The sequence below is a fragment of the Oncorhynchus gorbuscha genome, linkage group LG15, assembly GCF_021184085.1.
Source record: "Oncorhynchus gorbuscha isolate QuinsamMale2020 ecotype Even-year linkage group LG15, OgorEven_v1.0, whole genome shotgun sequence".
NCBI classification, from domain to species: Eukaryota; Metazoa; Chordata; class Actinopteri; order Salmoniformes; family Salmonidae; genus Oncorhynchus; species Oncorhynchus gorbuscha.
The window spans coordinates 44,824,069-44,845,378 of NC_060187.1; the positions used below are offsets into that span (position 1 = coordinate 44,824,069).

Genomic DNA, 21,310 nt, shown 5'->3' on the forward strand with positions numbered 1-21,310 from the left:
TTGAGATATCAGCTGATGTACGAAGGGCTATATAAATACATTTGATTTGATTTGAGTGTACTTTTATTGGTTTCCGATGTAAGCAGCCCTGTACTTATTCCTGAATAAGGATTTATAACGCACATAGAACGATTTTGGAAATAAATATAATTGATTTGTCAGAGATTGTTCTCCTCATAGTACCTAGCTGTATTTGTATTAGGTTCTCACTACAGCACAACATAAAATGGGTGAACACATTAAATCAAATCAAAGTTTGTCACGTGCGCCTAATACAACAGGTGTAGACCTTGCAGTGAAATGCTTACTTACAGGCTCTAACCAATAGTGCAAAAAAAGGTATTCGGTGAACAATAGGTAAGTAAAGAAATAAAAACAGCTGTAAAAACACAGTGAAAAATAACAGTAGCGAGGCTATAAAAGTAACAAGGCTACATGCAGACACCGGTTAATCGGGCTGATTGAGGTAGTATGTACAGTACATGTAGATATGGTCAAAGTGACTATGCTTATATGTCACGGCCGTCGAAAGAACTAGACCAAAGCGCAGCGTAGTGAGCGTACATATTCCTTTTATTTAGGATGAATGTCGCCAACAAAACCAGAAAACGACCATGAAGCTCAACAGGGCTAAGTGCCACAAACAAAGTTAACTACCCACAATCACAGGTGGAAAAAAGGGCCGCCTAAGTATGGTTCCCGATCAGAGACAACGATAGACAGCTGTCCCTGATTGAGAACCATACCCGGCCAAAACAAAGAAATACAAAACATAGAAAATAGAACATAGAATGCCCACCCCACATCACACCCTGACCTAACCAAATAGAGAAATAAAACGGCTCTCTAAGGTCAGGGTGTGACAGTATATGATGAGCAGAGAGTAGCAGTAGCGTAAAAGAGGGGTTGGCGGGTGGTGGGTGATGCCTGTTTGCCTGTTTGATGGCTCGTTGCAGGGCATAGCAGGATTATTTATAAGCTTGAAAGCGGCAGCTCTACCATTTAGCTCAGTGCGAATGTTGCCTGTAATCCATGGCTTCTGGTTGGGGTATGTACGTACAGTCATTGTGGGGACGACGTCCTCGATGCACTTATTGATAAAGCCAGTGACTGATGTGGTGTACTCCTCAATGCCATCGGAAGAATTCCGGAACATGTTCCAGTCTGTGATAACAAAACAGTCCTGTAGTTTAGCATCTGCTTCATCTGACCACTTTTTTTATAGACGAGTCACTGGTGCTTCTTGCTTTAATTTTTGCTTGTAATCAGGTGGATAGAGTTGTGGTCAGATTTACCAAATGGAGGGCGAGGGAGAGCTTTGTACGCATCTTGGTTCGTGGAGTACAGGTGATCTAGATTTTTTTCCCCTCTGGTTGCACATTTAACATGTTGATAGAAATGAGGTAGAACTGATTTAAGCTTCCCTGCATTAAAGTCTCCGGCCACTAGGAGCGCCGCCTCTGGGTGAGTGGTTTCCTGTTTGCTTATTTCCTTATACAGCTGACTGAGTGCGGTCTTAGTACCAGCATCTGGCTGTGGTGGTAAATAAACAGCCACGAAAAGGTTGGGCTTGTTGGGCGGGCATTGATAGTGGTGTTGTTCAAGAATGCACTTGGCCAGTCTAGAGTCAGCCTTCGTCTAAGAGTTCCAGAAATGACTTTTTCAAAGTAGATAATCAGATTTACAAAATCAGCTATGATAAAGTCAATGGAGTTTAGCTAACAGAACATGTACTTTAATAACACACGTGTCACAAGCAGAGTTCTAAAATCTCCCAGCAAACAACCACGGAGACAGGCCAAAGTACAACCATGTCCATCCAGAGTATCACTACAGCCCAATTAAAAACATGTAAAAAGGCTGGGATTTAGGGCTATGAGCACCAGGGAAACTAACACGGCAGTTGATTTACTCATGGAGTGGTGGCCAATGTTCGTCCTACTCTTTCCGAGCAGGGTTCATTTGTTCGACCCTACCCAAGCAGGGTTTGTTCGTTTGGCTCTACCTGAGCAGGAATCGGCTGTTCCTCCCAAGCAGCGGTCGTTAGTTGATGACTAGTCGATGGCTGGTTCGGTCATCAATGGCAGGTTCGGTTGTCGGTGGCTGCTTGCTGGGCAGTCTCTCGCTCCACGCCAGGCCTGCTGGGTTGTAGTGTTGGGTGTTGCCTCTCGCAGGTGCATCAGGCCTATCCCCCCGTGTCTGTAGTCGTGGGGGACACAAAACATACAATTAAAGCATGTACTGGTCAACAATTGGAGTCACACTCACACGTTTGAAACAAGTGCTTTCCTTTAGTAGTGCTATAGCGACCGGTAGATTTGTATATTTTTACCAGAGTAGGCATGCAGCAGCAACGAGGTGGAAGTCTGTCGGTCGAGAGGTTCCCCCATGCAATCAAACAAATAGTTCATGTAATTCAATTTCACAAGTGAGAATGTCATGAACTAAGTTAAAGCCAAGTAAAACCAACACACAGCACACGTGATTAAACGGGCACTCATAAATAGGCATGATAAAATAATATAGAAACAATGGCAGATTCTAGTTGAATAAGAGTCAATGTCACTTGTGACACACACTCAAAACCTTAATGGGAGTACATTACACTTCTGTACATGGTGAAGCACATGAGCTGCTCCTCTTGCTTCACTGTCCTGTGACATGGTGGATAGTGGTATTAAAGGGGAATGAACTGGACAACTTATGCTGCTTCGGACTATTCATCTACCGAGGCAATTAAAGGAGATAAATCTCTTGCGGCTAACACTTGAAGTGCTTTTCCGTTTTAAAGAGCTTTCCTGTGGGGAGCCTTGAGTTGTGTTGAAGTCTCATACTGGATCCCAATGACCGTTAACCTTGTCGTGAAGAAATTGTGTAAATTATGTAAGACCAAAGAAGGATGTTCTGCAGATGTTCGCCCATCTTTGACATGGGGACAATGATTTGTGCTGGGGGTATTTCCTGGCCTCTGGAACGGGAGGCACAAGTCTTTGCTGTTTTGCTTAGACGAATTGAAGCTGCTGTCTAGAGTTTTTTTATTGTTGTTGATTATCACTTCAATAATTTTATGGGGGGGGGGGGACCCCCATGATTCAGCAGATGTTGGTTGACCCAGGGTCATTTCATACAGCCTGATCCCAGATCTTATTTTGCTGTCTTGCCAATGACTATAGGAGTTGATAGGAGTTGGCAAGATAACACAACAATATCTGGGACCAGGCTATGTTTCATGTGGAGGGCTAATTTAACTGCTGGGCTCCAACACAATGATTATCTGAACAACATATCTGTAGTGCCAGCACATTTTCCCCCGTGTATTATGTTCTGTTGATTAAAACAAAACACCGGCTTTTGACTATCTTCTCCCCCCCTTCTTTGTAAAGGGGATCTGGTTTTCTGACCTCCTTTCATATTTGTATTCATTTTGTCAGACAGGACATCGGGAAAGTAGACAGGAGAGAATTGAGAAACAGATAGAATGGCCGAGACAGAGCTTGCCAGGGGGGAATGTCGTCCGGGTTTGGGTTGTCGCTCTCCACTCCAGCACACCTGATTTGGATTCTTGTTTGTGTTGTTTGCACGACAAGACTGGATGAGAATTCCTCATAGTTTATACTTACAGCATACATTACAACAGAGCAAGCAGCCTTTTGGGGGCTCTAAGCGAGGTTTGGCAGTGGAGAGAAAAATGTGCAGCTTTAAAGTTCATCAACTGCGATTCAACACATTCTACCATGGGGACAGAGAGAAGATATTATAGTTCAAATCAAATCAAATTTGATTGGTCTCATACACATATTTAGCAGATATTATTGCGGGTGTAGCGAAATGCTTTTGTTCCTAGCTCCAACAGTGCAGTAGTGTCTAACAATTCAATACAATACACACAAATCTAAAAATTAAAGGAAAATACGTTTTAAAGTTAATTTGCTGTAATTCTAAACATTTTGCCAAGGGGTGCAGAGAAATGCGCCCGTTTAAAACCTCTTGAGGATCGTACCCTTTTTCCAGTTTCTGCATAAAATGACATACTAAAATCTAATTGCCTGTAGCTCAGGACCTGAAGCAAGAATATCCATATTCTTGATACCATTTGAAAGGAAATACTTTGAAGTTTGGGGAAATGTGAAATTAATGTAGGAGAATATAACACATTAGATCTGGTAAAAGATGCGTTTTATTTTATTTTTTGTTCCATTATCTTTGAAATGCAAGAGAAAGGCCATACTTTCACATAGGAGTCTAGGTGTAATTTAGAGTTTGGCCACCAGATTGCAGCAGTGTGTGCAAAGTTTCAGACTGATCCAGTGAAGAATTACATTACTGCACAATATTTTGTATCAAGTCTGCCAGGATTTTGCCCAAATGTGCCGAATTGGTCAATTGATACATTTTCAAGTACAATAGCTATAGAGAACATACAATAATGCTATGGTAATGAAAAATGTAAGTTTACACACTCCCAGGAATGTCATACATGATGGATCATTAGCTTATACACTAACTTTCTGTAGACCCCAGTTCCTACATTGAACATAAAAATAGATTTTATCAAACAAAACTATGCTACATTTTATCTCTGGTCCCCTCAGGATGACAAATCAGAGCAACATTATTGAATGTAAGTACATTATTTACCTTCAGAGGTGAATGTATCAGACCAGTTGCTGTGCTAAACGTTTTTGTTGTTGTTGTGCACTCTCCTCTAACAATAGCATGTATTTTTTCACTGTAATAGCTACTGTTAATTGGACACTGCAGTTAGATTAACAAGAATGTAAGCTTTCTTCCCATATAAGACATGTCTATGTCCTGGAAAGTTGGCTGTTGTATATAACATCAATCTAGTCACATTAGCGCACGTTAGCAACAATTGTCCCCGTTTCGGGATTTTGCCATGGGGTGCAGAGAAAATGTTGCAGTTTTAAAGCTAATTTCCTGCTATTCTACAAATTTTCCCATTACTTATTCCATGTTCATATGATCTCTGAGTGACTAACAAAATCAATGGTGGCCCCATGGAGGTCAGAGCCATTGGGCAGGTGCCCTTTGTGCCCGGTCAGTAAATTGGCCATGATTACTACAAACTTTAAATAGCTGGTTAGACTAATTTACCTAGCAATCAAAACATTTTGGCTGACATGGGATATTTGACTGACTGTCAGTGACTGACATTACAAGAGGAGAACTACTGATGCACTACCAAATTTCAAAATTGCATCTTTTGCGGATTCTATTATTCTAATTCCTCTACAGTAAGTTGAGACCCCTACCGAGTTCCCAAAAAGAATAATAACTGACATTGGCTGCACTGGACTTGTAATATTTGACAACCAGTTTGCTCTTTGTGTGGGTGCACTTCTAAAACCACCATTATTATTAATGAGTAAATGTCTGAAAATGTGTCAAGGGAGACAAATGTATGGGAGTAAAAGGGAGGAAGAGTGTTCATTTTTTCCAATTACCAGTGTGCTCATTTTCCCTCTTGCATGTTCCCCCTGCCCTCCCCCAGATCACTGAGGCCATAACCAAAGCTTGCTGACCCATGCAGGAACCCCATGTTTGAAGTTCCAAGTAAGTTCCTCATGAAAATCAATGAGGAAAGCAAGCACTTCTGTCTCTAAATAACAACATGGCCAGGATACAGAGGTCACATGAGTATTCAAAGTGACACCGAAGTTGTGCTTGCTTTCCTGTTGCCTGCTGCAGATGGGTTGATTAAGGAGCTATCTCCGGTGGAACCGAGCCTTTTAGGCGGAAGTACCAGCTTGACCCATTGAATGGAAACTTTGCTTTGCCATGTTCCTGCAGTGGTTAAAGTAGTTGAAGCAATGATGAATGAAATGCTTGGCCAAGACTTGCATGCTTACTTAAGCAGAAATCTATGTACTGTACTTTGTGTTCTATGCTCTTGGAGAACAACATGCTGCATAATTTGTGATGACCCAGAAGTCCCTGTGTATGCTTCTCCCTGTAAAACAAGGGAACTAAACATTTGGTCAAATGGACATCAATGCATGCCTTTTAAGATCACTATAGGACAGGCAACTAGATCTCATTAATTCACTAACACATGCATGCTTATGTATGCCAACTTAAGCATCATAAGCACAAAAAACGATTTCAGCACAAAAGAGGTGGTTTCTATAACTGATGGTTTAGATTGTGATTTTCACCATCTATGTAAAGGAAGAGACTCACATTCTTCAGGTCTTATTAGAAATGGATGTGTGCAAACTAAAACTAGGCTGACTTACACTCTGACCCAGTGTCTGGTTGCTGGAGAAGTGCCAAGGTAAACACAGTTCTGCTAGTCAGACTTGCCTTTGGAAAGATGAACTATGTGATGGTGGTCTGATAATAAAAACATCAGATCTGGGCCATTTCTCAACAGGAGGACACTCCAGTTCTCTATCCAACTCTATACTGTGCTGTACACTACATTTACTAAGTATTTTGCAATAATGCAAGATGTTAAACACATAACTCGTACCATGGACACAAGGGCCGAAAAGGAATCTTGGCAAGGTTGGTTAAGCCACGTGATGTTACATCCCACACACAGTAGTATGATACCGAATCAGTCTTGTATGGTTGTTTTGAAAAAGGCAAATTTATTTTCAGATTATAGAACTTGAGCAATAGAATACAATTGGCTTATGCGGAAACAGACTAGTACCTATTTAGGCAGCACAAGAGCCATGCTAGTCTCCCTTAGATAATATGCATTCATGTCAGATGACATGCAGAACCAGTGTGACAGGATCTTTTACAAAAATAACCTCATGTACATTTGTGTTATGCAGGTGAGTGAGGACCCAAAAGCGACTTAACAGAAACTGAGTTTATTAAAGTCCAAACAGAGAAAACATAATCCTCAATCCTTTACAGGAAATGTCCAAACAGGGAAAACATAAGTCCTCTTTAGTTGTTGAGGAGAATTGCAGGATAAGCGGCAACAGACTGCAGGTCCCTTCGGGTAGGCGCGGGCCGTAGCGGACAGAGACACCTGCTCACACGCAGCATCTGATGAAAAGGCAAAACACGACAGGACGGAACAAGGACACAGCAAACAAGAATCCGACAAGGACAGAGGCAGAAACCGAGAAAGAAATAGGGACCTAATCAGAGGGCAAAATAGGGGACAGGTGTGAGAGAGTAAACGAGGTCGTTAGGAGAATGAGGAACAGCTGGGAGCAGGAACGGAACAATAGAGAGAGAGAGGGATAGAGAGAGAGAAAGAAACCTAATACGACAGCAGGGGGAAACGAAGAGAAGAGAAAGCACAGGGACAAGACATGACAATACATGACAATACATGACACATTTGTACATCTGAGGAGCATCTGTTATTCTGCAGATGTAAATTTGTCCCTGTTTTATGTGTTCGACAAGATCAAGTGGCTTGTTGTTTTGCAGACCACTTCATGTTCATGAGACCAGAAGAACATAGGTTAGCCATTCATTGCCAGTCACGATTTACGTGTTATTTTTTTCCAAACAAAGCACTTGTTATCATATTGTTGTAATACATATTCATGAAGTCATTGAATGAAAGACATACGTATTTAAAGATATTGTCACTTATTTCCTGCTTGGGCTTAAGTGTACCAACAGTTGAATAAGGATTACAATTTCAGAGGCTAAATAAAGGGTTGGCATTAAGTGATTTTTTGGGGGGCATGGGTAACAAACTCATGGCACTGCAACGTCACAACCAGTTTGGATGCCAGTTCCCATACTTGAACAAAAAATTAACAAAAATCAGACAGAAAAACAATTGCTTGACTAAATAAATCCTGTTAAAACAGCCAACATTGTGTTAGTGGCAATTTGCGAGATTGCAACATTGTGTGTTTAGCTTTTTAGGCACCCCGCCTGTTTTTTGTACCAATCACTACTTGGATTCTATCAGTGCTGACACTTATTGTGCCTGTCTGGTTCTTAGTAACTCAGGCAACAAGATAATTGTGCCTATTTGGATCAACAGACACAGTTACCATGGAAACATGTCCCCTCTGGAAGTACAGTTTTTATGTTCACAAACATCGCTTTTTTCAACTGTTTGATATTCAGTCCTTACGCCCAGTTTCTCATCATTACCTACGCTTGTTGGTTCATTATCTCAGAATCCAACAGCTCTTATGTTTGTGAAGTGTCTCTTTGTCACCGACTGGTCCATTTTCCCCCATTTCTTCTAATTTATTTCAGCAGACAGACATAATGAATGCATTGTCCATGACAACTACATTGAATAACATATAACATATATAGCACAGACATAATCCTTCTTTTGGCAAAGGAGGGTAATAGTGTTGGTGTGAAACATGGACGAGAGGAACTTCATACGATCTTTCTTTAAGCACAGGAAGCTATCAAACTTGAGATGATGGTTATTTCCCAGGATGTCCTTATTGCCATACTGTGGTATCCTCACTGGGATTCATGCAGTATTCTTTTGTAATACAATCCAGAAGAGCAGGAAATGGTTCAGAGTGCCTATGGTTCATATAGACCCCCATATGCTCACCCCCACTCAGCACATACTGGTTGAATCAACGTTGTTTCCACATAATTTCAATGGAATTACGTTGAACCAACTTGGAATAGATGTTGAATTGACATCTGTGCCCAGTGGGCCAGCACTTGCAGCACTATTCTCACAGTGGAAGAATCAATGTTTTGTAGTGTTTGCAGTCCAATTATGTATAGTTATGTATAGTATTATCTTAATTATGTTTTCTAAAACTACGTACTGACTTTTATTTATGTTAGTCAACAGCCTACACAGAAATGTAGATTTCATAACATCAGCATTGAGGTCCAGCTTGCTTATCCAGAGCTTGGGGGGTATCTAGTGGTCAAAAAGAGGAATACATTGGCAGATTCTCCATGTTGCCGGTTGTACCTTCCTTTTTTTTTACCAAACTCAGTCTAAAGTTGAACAAAAGTGAGGGGTTCATTTGAATACATTTCTGATCATAACAAAAGCTGTTCAAATTGCAATTTTTTCAGTTTTCTACTAGAATATGTAAAAAAAATGACACGGGGTAGTCTATATGTTTTCCCTATAAAGGCAAACTGTGAGCTAAGTTGCAATTATGTCAACTTTCCTTACTATATTTTTAAACGAGGAACCAAGACAACGTTGTTATATTTATATTTTCAAAAGATTTGCATTATGCCGATAGGCTTCCATTAGCATATTTTTGTGTTTCATTTATATTACAACAAATACATTATTTTGTTGAATAAATCATAAAAACCTTTTGTAATGACTTTATTTGTAAGCACTATTGTGCAATCAGGGCAATGTAACCTACTCAGGGTAATGGACTGTAGGCTGATCTGATGGGGTCAGTACATGTGCATCAATGCTGGGACCAAGAGACTGAAAAACAGCTTCTATCTCAAGGCCATCAGACTGTTTAACAGCCATCACTAGCACAGAGAGGCTGCTGCCGACATACAGACTTGAAATCATTGGCCACTTTAATAAATGGAACACTAGTCACTTTAATAATGCCCTTTTAATAATGTTAACATATCTTGCATTACTCATCTCATATGTATATACTGTATTCGATACTATCTATTGCAACAAGCATTTCGCTACACTCGCATTAAAACATCTGCTAACCATGTGTATGTGACAAATAAAATTGATTTGATTTGATTTGATCTTAGCCTATGCGCTCTGACATTGTGTAACGTTCGTCATTGGGAGAAAGAGAGGAGGACTAATGCGCAGCGTGAAAATGAACAAAACAATAAATAACAAAATGAACAAAACAATAAATAACAAAATGAACAAAACAATAAATAACAAAATGAACAGTCCCGTAAGGTGAAAGACAAAAACACTAAACAGGAAATAAGCACCCACAACTCAAAAGTGAAACCAGGCTACCTAAGTATGGTTCTCAATCAGGGACAACGATTGACAGCTGCCTCTAATTGAGAACCATACCAGGCCAAACACAGAAATCCCAAATCATAGAAAAAAGAACATAGACAACCCACCCAACTCACGCCCTGACCATACTAAAACAAAGACATAACAAAAGAACTAAGGTCAGAATGTGACATATTGCTTATCCATATATTTATACATTCTCATTCCATTACTTTACTTAGATTTGTGTGTATTAGGTATTTGTTGTGGAATTGATAAATATTACTTGTTAGCTATTGTTGTACTGTCAGAACTAGAAGAACTAGCATTCCGATACACTCGCAATAACATCTGCTAACCATGTGTATGTGACCAATACAATTTGATTGGATTTGATGTGATGGTGGAACCATATCTATATGACGGGGCACAAAGCCTTATATTACAACGAAACACTCTGGGGAACAGAATCTGACGGGGGTCCCTGGGATATTCTGTGTGTATGTATTGATATGTATGCTATTTGTGCCGTTTTTTAAAATGTAATGTATGTAGTTCTGTCCTTGAGCTGTTCTTGTCTATTAATGGCTGTATTAGGTCATGTTTTGTGTGGACCCCAGGAAGAGTAGCTGCTGCTTTTGCAACAGTTTTCATTGATGGATTTAATTTATTAGTCTATTTTTTCAATACATACTGTACATAAGGGTGCTCCAGCCAGTGACGCCTCCACATTCAATTTATGAAAATCATCAAGGATAACACAACGCTTAAAAGCTTATTACCATTGTGGTCCTTTTGGAAGGGGGATGCAGCAAGTTTAGGCGGCAGTTGTAGTTGGTCCTTCTGTAGCTCAGTTGGTAGAGCAGTAACAATGGCAGACGTAGAAGAATGACTGTTGTTTGTTTCATATATTATTATTATATTAGTTGCAACAGACAATGCAGACAGAATTGTTGTTTGTTTCATAAAATGAGCTAATTAGCACACTCCTAATAAACAACCATAGGTACATTTCCCTTGTCTCACGTACCCTTAATATATAAAACAACCAATACCTAATATATACAAGACAATCACAATATGACACACAATAGGCACCAAAAGGCAGACTATATGCTATCCCGGGCATTTCCTTCTCAGCCACGCACTATAATCTTACTACTCACTTTTGAGACATGCTACTGTTTAGCATTTTTTTCAGTGAGAACTTGAAACTATTATTTGGAAGACCATTCCAAAGAATGGCAGCTGAGTTTAAAAACAAAGTGAATTTCCCCATACCACTATTAAATCTAAAATGAACAATGTCAGTTTCACTCTTTCAGTTTCACCAAGTTTAAAGGAGTTACACAGGTACCTGAGGACCGTCCTGTGGACAATCTTATGGACAAGACAATTTAGTCTGAGAGACTCTCTCGTTCCACTTTGTAGCAATCTAAGGCTTTTAAAGTGGGAATGGTCAAGATTAATATGTGCTGGAAGTTTAAGAGTTATCCTGACTAATTTGTTCTGAGATGTCTGCAATTGATTTTGTATTGTCTGTGGGGCACTATTGTACCAGGAAGAGCACGCATAGTTGAAGTGGCACTGAACAAGAGTCCCTGTCAATGCCACCATTGCATTCTTATCCAGATACTTGGAGGTTCTTGCCAGAAACCAAATTGTATGTTCCACTTTGGATAATTTTTTGTGCCATGCTCTCTTCTGTCAGATGGTTATCTAGTGTAACAGTATAGCAGCTTCCGCCCCAACCTGGGCTCAAACCAGGGACCCTCTACACGCATCAACAACAGCCACCCTTGAAGCATCAACCATCTCGCCACAAAAGCCAGCGAGTCACGTCACCGATTGAAACGCTATTAGCGCGCACCACCGCTAACTAGCTAGCCATTTTACATCGGTTACATTAGCACACATCCAAGATAATTAACAGTACTTTACTGTGAGCACTAAGTCATCTACTACCACCTTGAAATCAGGGGATTTCCTCAGTTTCACTTTGGAGCCGAACAAGATGGACATTTTGTCTTTGTGGGAAACCAACAGCGGAGAATCATCTGCATAGAGGAAAAGGTCACAGGTACAGGCAGATTTCCGATAATTTATATTCAACAAAAAGAAAAGTGGACCCAGCACACTCCCTTGGGATTTTCCCCAGTTCAAGATTTGGGTTTTAGACAGGGTCTCATCCACATTCACCATCTGTTTTCTTTCTTGCAGATAAGAGCTAACCCATTTTACTGCTACGTTATTAAAGCCCATGGCTCTTAGTTTGATTAAACAGAATCTCATGATCCACTGTATCAAGCGCCTTTTGGAGATCTAACATAACCATACCACAAAAAGTTCCCTCCAACTTCTTCCTTCCTGATGTAGTCAGGTAGATATAGTAGGCAAGTATTGATTGTATGGGATTTCCTAAAGCCAGATTGGAGCTCATATAGTAGGTTATGTAAGGAAATATCTGCTAATATCAATCTGCTCCAACATAATCCTTTCCATGACCTTAGATAAAATACACAGGATTGAGACAGGCTGGTGGGGATCCTAATAAAAGATCAAATACCATATATGATAGGGGGTTATTAGCACATTAATGAGAACTCTGGGGGCCCTTGGACCTCCATATGGGAACCCCAGAATATAGGATTGCCTACTGTATCCATACACCAACATACCATTCATTGGCTTTATTTGAGAATTTGTCTGAAAACCACTTGAACCATAGCTGTAGGCAGGCAATACAGTCCCTATAATATGTATTACATGTTTTGGTAGCGCAAGCGCCCTCTATTGATCGGATGTATTGGCTGAGAGCTGAGTTGGTGGTTCCAGCTCAAACCAGCAGTATTTAGCTAGCTAGCTTGGCACAACCTGGGAGGGACTGCTAAAATGTTACCATTATCTATAAAAGACGACGAGTACAAGCCACCCAAATTCAACCTCCTCGCCAAGATTTCAGGATGGTTCAGGTAAATTGTCTTATTTGTTTGTGTTCTGGCTGTATTTTTATTAGGTTTTAAATAGCTTGTTAGCTAGCTATTTTGATTCTATGCTCACTGGCTAGTTTAATTCAGATGTGAAATATATGATGCAAAAGATTATGCTGTTACCTAGCTAACGTTAGCTACCAAAAACAGCTTGCTAGGGGTATGGGACCATCCACCTTGGTTGCTGACCAAATAGATATTTGTTAGTTAGCTCCATAGACAAAAATAAGGCTAAGTTAGTTGTCTAGATAGCTTCAGATGCACTAATGTCTGGTCAACACAGCTGGAAGTAAGTTACTTCCCGACTTACTTAGCTAGCCTAAGGGAGGGAGGGGAGGCGGTTGTATAGTATTAAATATTTGTGTGCGGTCAACAACATGCGTGTTCAGGAAATTGATGCAATTTTGCACATTTGACATAGGTAGGTACTTCTCATTCTTAACTGGCTCTACTGTTTTGATGAGCGCAAGCTAGCAAACGTTAGTTAGGTGACGTTGGCTTGGTTGATAACTCGCGCTAGCTGCGACTAACTCAGTGAAATTTCTTTTTTTCTCTCCCCCAGATCAATCCTATCTGATAAAACATCACGCAATTTGTTTTTCTTTCTCTGTCTGAATCTGTCCTTTGCTTTTGTTGAATTATCGTACGGCATATGGAGTAACAGGTAAGTTCCGTATCATTCGACGGGAAAAGCCTAAAAAACGCAACTCTTATTTCAGGATGTGCCACGTATGTCTAAGCAAGCGTTGTACCAACAATGCCCGTTGCTTGCATTGGCTCCCATCAGTGGGAATGCACCGCAAACTACATTATAACATCTAGCTAGACACATGTTATTCCCTGGTTATGTGTTTTGAAATGGCTATCCATCTTGATAGCTGTATTTTACGCATGGATTTCTGCCAGGACATCCTATCTGCAACATGTGTTCAAATTGTTGCCTGGAACCAGCTGCTGGGGTTAAAATGTCACTTATAAAATCCATGTGTTCCCATAGACAAGTAACTAGCCAATTAGAACTAATATGTGCAGTAATGTTTTGTCAGCCATAACTTAGTCATTCATTAAAAAAACTATTTGTTTGTGTTTTAGTGTAACTTTTTCCCCCGGCAATTGCAAAGCTTGGGGAGGATATCTGGTGTGGGAGACAGTCCAGTCTAACAAGTTTTTTTTTGTGTGTGTGTGTGTGTGTGTGTGTGTGTGTGTGTGTGTGTGTGTGTGTGTGTGTGTGCTCTCAGTTTAGGTTTGATATCAGATTCCTTTCACATGTTCTTTGACTGCACTGCACTTTTAGCTGGACTTGCAGCCTCCGTGATTTCCAGGTGGAGGTCGAATGACTCATTCTCATATGGGTTCGTATGCAATCAATGTAGACTGTAGCTTCACTAGCAAAGGTAACGCCGCCTCCAACACTGCTAAGGAGCCTCTGCTAATGTTTAAATTTTGAAGTTTGTGACGTCTTACCAAGCGTGTATGATTACCTGTATTTTTGAATTTATGTCTTTATTGATATCCAGGGTTGTCAATCCTGCTGGCGATCGCAAAAATCTGCACCTTTAGTACATATTTGGATGTGTGTATTGCTACTAATGTAGCAAAGGTGTTGCAGCTGTATGAAGTGATTTCAGTTCAAACTGAAATTGTATTTAGGTTCTATAATTCTGAATTATGATTTTGAATTTGTAATGCACAAATGGAATCGTTGAAGTCCTAATTGACGTTGTATTTCATGATTTGATACCGAATTGGATGAACATTGCATTGAATGTTCAATAGAATTTCAAATTGAAGTTCAACATTTTTATTTTCAGTTTCAATATGGTAGATATTGAATTCATTGTCTGTATCAAGTTTTCCAACTATAATTTCAAGTTGATCAATATTTAATATATTCAGCTTCTTGGAGGCTTTCAGTTCTCTAAATTCAGATTTAAAAAACCAGAGATCTAAGCCTGGTACTTTTCCAGACAGGAAAGGTAGTCAAAAGCTATCTGTTCTCCTCTGTGGTAAAGTTTCTGAAGTCAATGTGGCATGTTGAATATTTTTTTCCAATGAATTTGCCTCTAATGTTTGAACCGTTTTGGCTATAAGCTATTATGACCCCATTCCTGAAGCTAATGCTCTTGGACATGGATGCGCCTTCTGTTCCCTAATATGCTGATCACAGGCCGCGTAGGACACGTTTGGACGTGTCACAAGTTTGACCTCCATAAGAATATAGTTGAATAACCCTGTCATAGCCTTTCTACATCCTATTTCATTTTGCTCTTGTGACTGACTGGGTTTGAACCATGTCTCCTATATGTCACAAGACTGTGCCGATCCACTGAGCTAAAGCCCCAGTCAAAAGAGCGTGGTTCATCGGACCACCTCGGTCACATTTCACCGCCCTTTGACCTCCTACTCAGAGATCACGGCACCAAACTGTCTGGGTTCGAAATCAGGCCTACCATTTTCCGTGGCAAACTGCGGCATAAGGATCTGTGCCCTCCATTTTTAATGAGCGCAACAGAGGTGGTTTGGTGATCTATGCATGTGATGAGCAACCTTGCCTGAGACCTGAAGACTTGTTTTACTGATGGGGTTCTGGCCCCGGTATCCTGAGCGCCTGACAATTCAACTTTTCAGGTCTCAGACAAGTCACTCATCACATGAGCGTTGTCACCGAACCACTTGTGTTACACTTCACCCCCCTTTGACCTCCTTGAAGAGACCATCCAAGTCACAGGACTAATGCCTAGGCTTTAGCTCAGCAGGCCAACAGTCTTAACCCAGTCAGTCGCATGTTACCCTTATAATGATGACCCTTGATGGAGACTTAAAACTACACGATATATGCGAAAGTATGTGGACACCACTTCAAATTTGTGGATTTGGCTATTTCAGCCACATGTTGCTGATGGGTGTATAAAATCACACAGCCATGCAATCTCCATAGTAAAACATTGGCCTGTGAAATTTCTGCCCTGCTAGAACTGCCCTGGTCAACTGTGCTGTTATTGTGAAGTGGAAGCGTCTAGGAGCAACAACTGCTCAGCCGCGAAGTGGTAGGCCACACAAACTCACTGAAGCGCGTAGCATGTAAAAATGGTCTTTCCTCGGGTTGCAACGCTCACTACAGAGTTCCAAACTGCCTCTGGAAGCAACGTCGACACAAGAACTGTTCGTCGGGAGCTTCATGAAATGGGTTTCCATTGTGGAAATGCATTCTCTGGAGTAATGAATCACGCCTTACGTCTGGCAGTCCGACAGACGAATCTGGGTTTGGTGGATGCCAGGACTGCTCTCTGCCTGACTGCATAGTGCCTACTGTAAAGTTTGGTGGATGAATAATGGTCTGGGGCTGTATTTCATGGTTCGGGCTAGGAAATTGGGAAATCTTAAGAGCTACAGCATACAATGACATTGTTGACGATTTTTGTGCTTCAAACATTGTGGTACCAGTTTGGAGAAGGCCATTTCCTGTTTCAGCATGACAATGCCCCTGTGTGCAAAGCGAGGTCCATACAGAAATGGTTTGTCGCTCGATGTGAAAGAACTTGACTGGCCTGCACAGATCACTGACCTCAACCCCATCAAAGACCTTTGCGATGAATTGGAATGCCGACTGCGAGCCAGGCCTAATCCCCCAACATCAGTACCCAACCTCACTAATGCTCTTGTGGCTGAATGGAAGCAAGTCCCCAGACCAATGTTCCAACATCTAGTGGAAAGCCTTCCCAGAAAAGTGGAGGCTGCTATGGCAGCAAAAGGGGGACCAACTCCATATTAATGCCCATGATTATGGAATGAGATGTTTGATGATAACTGTTACACTCCCTATCTACCTTCTTTTTTCCCCTTTTTTTGTGACCCATTAGCCAAAATAGTTTAAACGTTGCGCCAAATTCATAGGCAGAAAATGTATTCAACATGCCACATTGGCTTTAGAAACCACCATAAGCTTCTGTTTACTGTAGAGTTTAATCCTCTGTTCTCCTCTGCCTTTCCTGGCTGGCAAGGTACCAGGATGTTCTCTCTGGTTTTGAATCTGATTAACTTGAAATTATAGTTTGTAAACTTGATACACAATTAATGCAATATCTACCATATTGAAACTGAATATATATACATTTTGAATTTGAATATTCAATTACATTTAACTCAATGCAATAAGTATTTGATTTGAAACTGAAATGAATATCTCAATTTATGAATGAAATTATTTCATTTGTGCATTACACGTTTAGAAAATATTACATTCAAATTCAATATCCAAATACAAAATGATGGAATTCAAATACAATTTCTGTTGGCACTGAAATGGCTCCAGCTGTTTTTAAGTCACATTGATTAGCCTCTATTGTTGACCTGTGTGTACTGTACTCCCCTTTCTGTTTTCAGATATGTGAGGGCGGAGGTGTTGGCAGGGTTTGTGAATGGCCTGTTCCTCATCTTCACCGCCTTCTTCATTTTCTCAGAAGGCGTAGAGGTATGCCACAGAACACAATGGGTTTGATTAGGAGTATTTCGCATATTGAAAAGAACATTGATTTGAATGATTTTGATAGGCCTTGTCTTATATTGTCTAAGTACCTGTGATTCAACAATATTATCAACTTTTATTTAAGATTGCCAATTCTCAATAACGATATTGATTTGACTGGTCTTGTCTCCTGCTGCATCTGACAGAGGGCTTTGGAGCCGCCACACGTGAATCACGATCGTCTGCTCCCCGTGTCTGTCGCTGGGCTGCTGGTGAACCTGGTGGGCATCTTTGTATTTCAGCACGGGGGCCACGGCCACTCTCATGGAGGGGATGAAGGTAAGATGAGGACATCGCTCTCTCTTTCCCTGTAGTCACTTTACACATCTACCATATTACTCCATGTTTTCCTAATCTTCATTCTCTCGCAAGTGGTCACTCCATGCTTTCCAGATAGTCCCTGTACTGCTTCTATGCTAGGCCTAAAAGCATATAGTGTTGGGGTGGAGCCATGAGTTGATTGAACTCATGCACCCATCACTTGTGTCCCCTAAAGTTCCTTTACTTGGAGGTTCCCCAAGCTTTACTTGGAGGTCCCCCAAGCTGTTCTCTCAAATTCCCTCAGACACTGCCTAACCCCTTTCTGCTCTTAAGTCACCAGTCACTGTACACTTTTCAAACACTCTAATAGCTTGCCTCATATGTGGCGCGATACTAAACTTTAAAAAAAGAGACCTCCTCTCACTGTCAACTGTGTTTATTTTCAGCAAACTTAACATGTGTAAATATTTGTATGAACATAACTAGATTAAATAACTGAGACATATATATACTGAACAAGTTCCACAGACATGTCCCTGAACAAAGGGAGGTCAAAATCAAAAGTAACAGTCGGTATCTGGTGTGGCCACCAGCTGCATTAAGTACTGCAGTGCATCTCCTCATGAACTGCACCAGATTTGCCAGTTCTTGCTGTGAGATGTTACCCCACTCTTCCACCAAGGCAACTGCAAGTTCCTGAACATTTCTGGGGGGAATGGCCCTAGCCCTCACCCTCCGATCCAACAGGTCCCAGATGTGCTCAATGGGGTTGAGATCCGGGCTCTTCGCTGGCCATGGCAGAACAGACATTCCTATCTTGCAGGAAATCACGCACAGAATGAGGAGTATGGCTGGTGGCATTGTCATGCTGGAGGGTCATGTAAGGATGAGCCTGCAGGAAGGGTACCACATGAGGGAGGAGGATGTATTCCCTGTAACGCACAGCGTTGAAATTACCTGCAATGACAAGCTCAGTCCGATGATGCTGTGACACACCGCCCCAGACCTTGACGGACCATCCATCTCCAAATCGATCCCACTCCAGAGTACAGGCCTCGGTGTAACGCTCATTCCTTCAACGATAAACGGGAATCCGACCATCACCCCCGGTGAGACAAAACCACGACTCGTCAGTGAAGCGCACTTTTTGCCAGTCCTGTCTGGTCCAGCGACGGTGGGTTTGTGCCCATAGGCGATGTTGTTGCTGATGACGTCTGAGGACCTGCCTTACAACAGGCCTACAAGCCCTCAGTCCAGCCTCTTTCAGCCTATTGCGGACAGTCTGAACACTGATTGAGGGATTGTGTTCCTGGTGTAACTCTGGCAGTTGTTGTTGCCATCCTGTACCTGTCCTGCAGGTGTGATGTTCGGATGTACCGATCTTGTGTAGGTGTTACACGTGGTCTGCCACAGTTGTCCATCCCGTCTCCCTGTAGCGCTGTCTTGGGCGTCTCACTGTACAGACATTGCAATTTATTGCCCTGGCCACATCTCTTTAGTATCCTAAGTTTTCATAGCTATGACCTTCATTTCCTACCGTCTGTAAGCTGTTAGTGTTTTAACGACCGTTCCACAGGTGCATGTTCATTAATTGTTATGGTTCATTGAACAAGCATGGGAAACAGTGTTTAAACCCTTTACAATAGAGATCTGTGAAGTTATTTGGATTTTTATGAATTATCAGGGTCCTGAGAAAGGGATGTTTTTAAAAAAAAGCATTTTTTTTACTGAGTTTAGTTGTGGCAGGAAATTGAGTCGCACTACCTGCACCTGACTTAAGGCTGCAGCACATGATGTGCAGCTCAGTCTGAGCTTCGCATCCAGTCAAAGATGACAAACACTCCTCTGCAATGGCAGTTTAATTTAGTTCACCATTCTGCAAACGTCATTGCTGCTGCTTGTGCTCACCTCAGCTCCACCTTTCGTGGTTTGCTCTTCTGTCTGTCAGGGGAGATTGACTCTGCTCTGCCTATAGTGTGGCTTTGGTCAGTTTGATTAGCTATTTATGCTCTCAATAATTTAATGGGTAAACCTAACTGTTAAGGTTTACCCATTTAAATTGTTGGAAACAAAGTGTGCAACTTTATTTTTTAGAAATTATACAGTGCATTTGGAAAGTATTCAGACCCCTTCCCTTTTTCCACATTCTTACATTACAGCCTGAATCTAAAATGGATTCAATAAAAAAAAAGTTTCTCATCAATCTACACACAATACCAAAAAAAAACACAAAGCAAAAACAGGTTTTTAGATTTTTTTGTTAATTTATAAAAAATTAAATAAAACGAAACTAATTATTTACGTAAGTATTCATAACCTTTGCTATGAGACTTGAAATTGAGCTCATCCTGTTTCCATTGATCATGGTTGAGATGTTTCTACAACTTTATTTGGAGTACACGTGGTAAATTTAATCGATTGAACATGATTTGGAAAGGCATACACCTGTCTATATAAGTTGACAGTTCATGTCAGCACAAAACCCAAGCCATAAGTTCAAAGGAGTTGTGTGTAGAGCTCTGAGACAGGATTGTGTCGAGGCACAGATCGGGGGAAGAGTACAAAAAATGTCTGCAGCATTGAAGGTCCCCAAGAACAGTGGCCTCCACCTTTTTTTAAATGGAGAAGTTTGGAACCACCAAGACTCTTCCTAGAGCTGGCCGTACGGCCAAACTGAGTAATCTGGGGAGAAGGGCCTTGGTCAGTGAGGTGACCAGAACCCGATGGTCACTGACAGAGCTCCAGGGTTCCTCTGTGGAGATGGTTGTCCTTCTGGAAGGTTCTCCCATCTCTGCAGCACTCCACTAATCAGGCCTTAATGGTAGAATAACCAGACGGAAGCCACTTCTCAGTAATAGGCTCATGACAGCCCGCTTGGAGTTTACCAGAAAGCACCTAATAAAGGACTCTGACCATGAGAAACAAGCTTCACTGGTCTGATGAAACCAAGATTGAACTCTTTGTCCTGAATACCCAAGCATCACGTCTGGAGGAAACCTGGCACCATCACTAGGGTGAAGCATGGTGGTGGCAGCATCATGCTGTGGGGATGTTTTTCAGCAGCAGGGATTGGGAGACCAGTCAGGATCGAGGGAAAGATGAACGGAGAAAAGTACTCAGATCTTTGATGAAAACCTGCTCCAAAGTGCTCAGGACCTCAGGCTGGTGCGACACACACAGCCAAGACAACACGGGAGTGGCTTCAGGACAAGTCTCAATGTCCTTGAGTGGCCGAGCCAGAGCCCGATCAAACATCTCTGGAGAGACCTGAAAATATCTGTTCTGCGACGTTCCTCATCCAACCTGGCAGAGCTTTAGAGGATCTGTGGAAAAGAATGGGAGAAACTCCCCAAGCGTATACCGTCATACTCACGGCTGTTATTGCTGCCAAAGGTGCTTCAAAGTACTGAGTAAAAGGGTCTGGATATGTGTGATAATTCAGTTTTGTATTTTGCAAACATTTCTAAAAACCTGTTATGCTTTGTCTTTATGGGGTATTGTGTGTAGATTGAGGAACTAAAAAAAAAAAAAATGTGAAAAGTCAAGGAGTCGGAATACTTTCCCACTGTACTTTCCCTTAGTCGGCACCTGTCCAAACATTGAGTGCTTTTACAGAACACATTCCTCAAGTAGGGCGCA

General features: G+C 41.4%; 1 protein-coding gene across 3 annotated transcripts in view; it reads left to right on the forward strand.

Moving 5' to 3' along the window:
* The first annotated feature begins 12,696 nt into the window (after positions 1 to 12,696).
* Positions 12,697 to 21,310, forward strand: part of LOC123997363 (zinc transporter 7-like) — a 28,400-nt gene continuing 19,786 nt past the window's right edge. Inside the window, exons 1-5 of one of the 3 annotated variants that reach the window (XM_046301505.1) lie at positions 12,697 to 12,867; positions 13,448 to 13,549; positions 14,124 to 14,237; positions 17,269 to 17,356; positions 17,557 to 17,689. In XM_046301505.1, the coding sequence (XP_046157461.1) occupies positions 12,788 to 12,867; positions 13,448 to 13,549; positions 14,124 to 14,237; positions 17,269 to 17,356; positions 17,557 to 17,689 (517 nt within the window). In that variant the 5' untranslated portion in view covers positions 12,697 to 12,787. The remainder of the gene's footprint in view (positions 12,868 to 13,447; positions 13,550 to 14,123; positions 14,238 to 17,268; positions 17,357 to 17,556; positions 17,690 to 21,310) is intronic. The other 2 variants (XM_046301506.1, XM_046301507.1) reach the window with 2 other exon arrangements.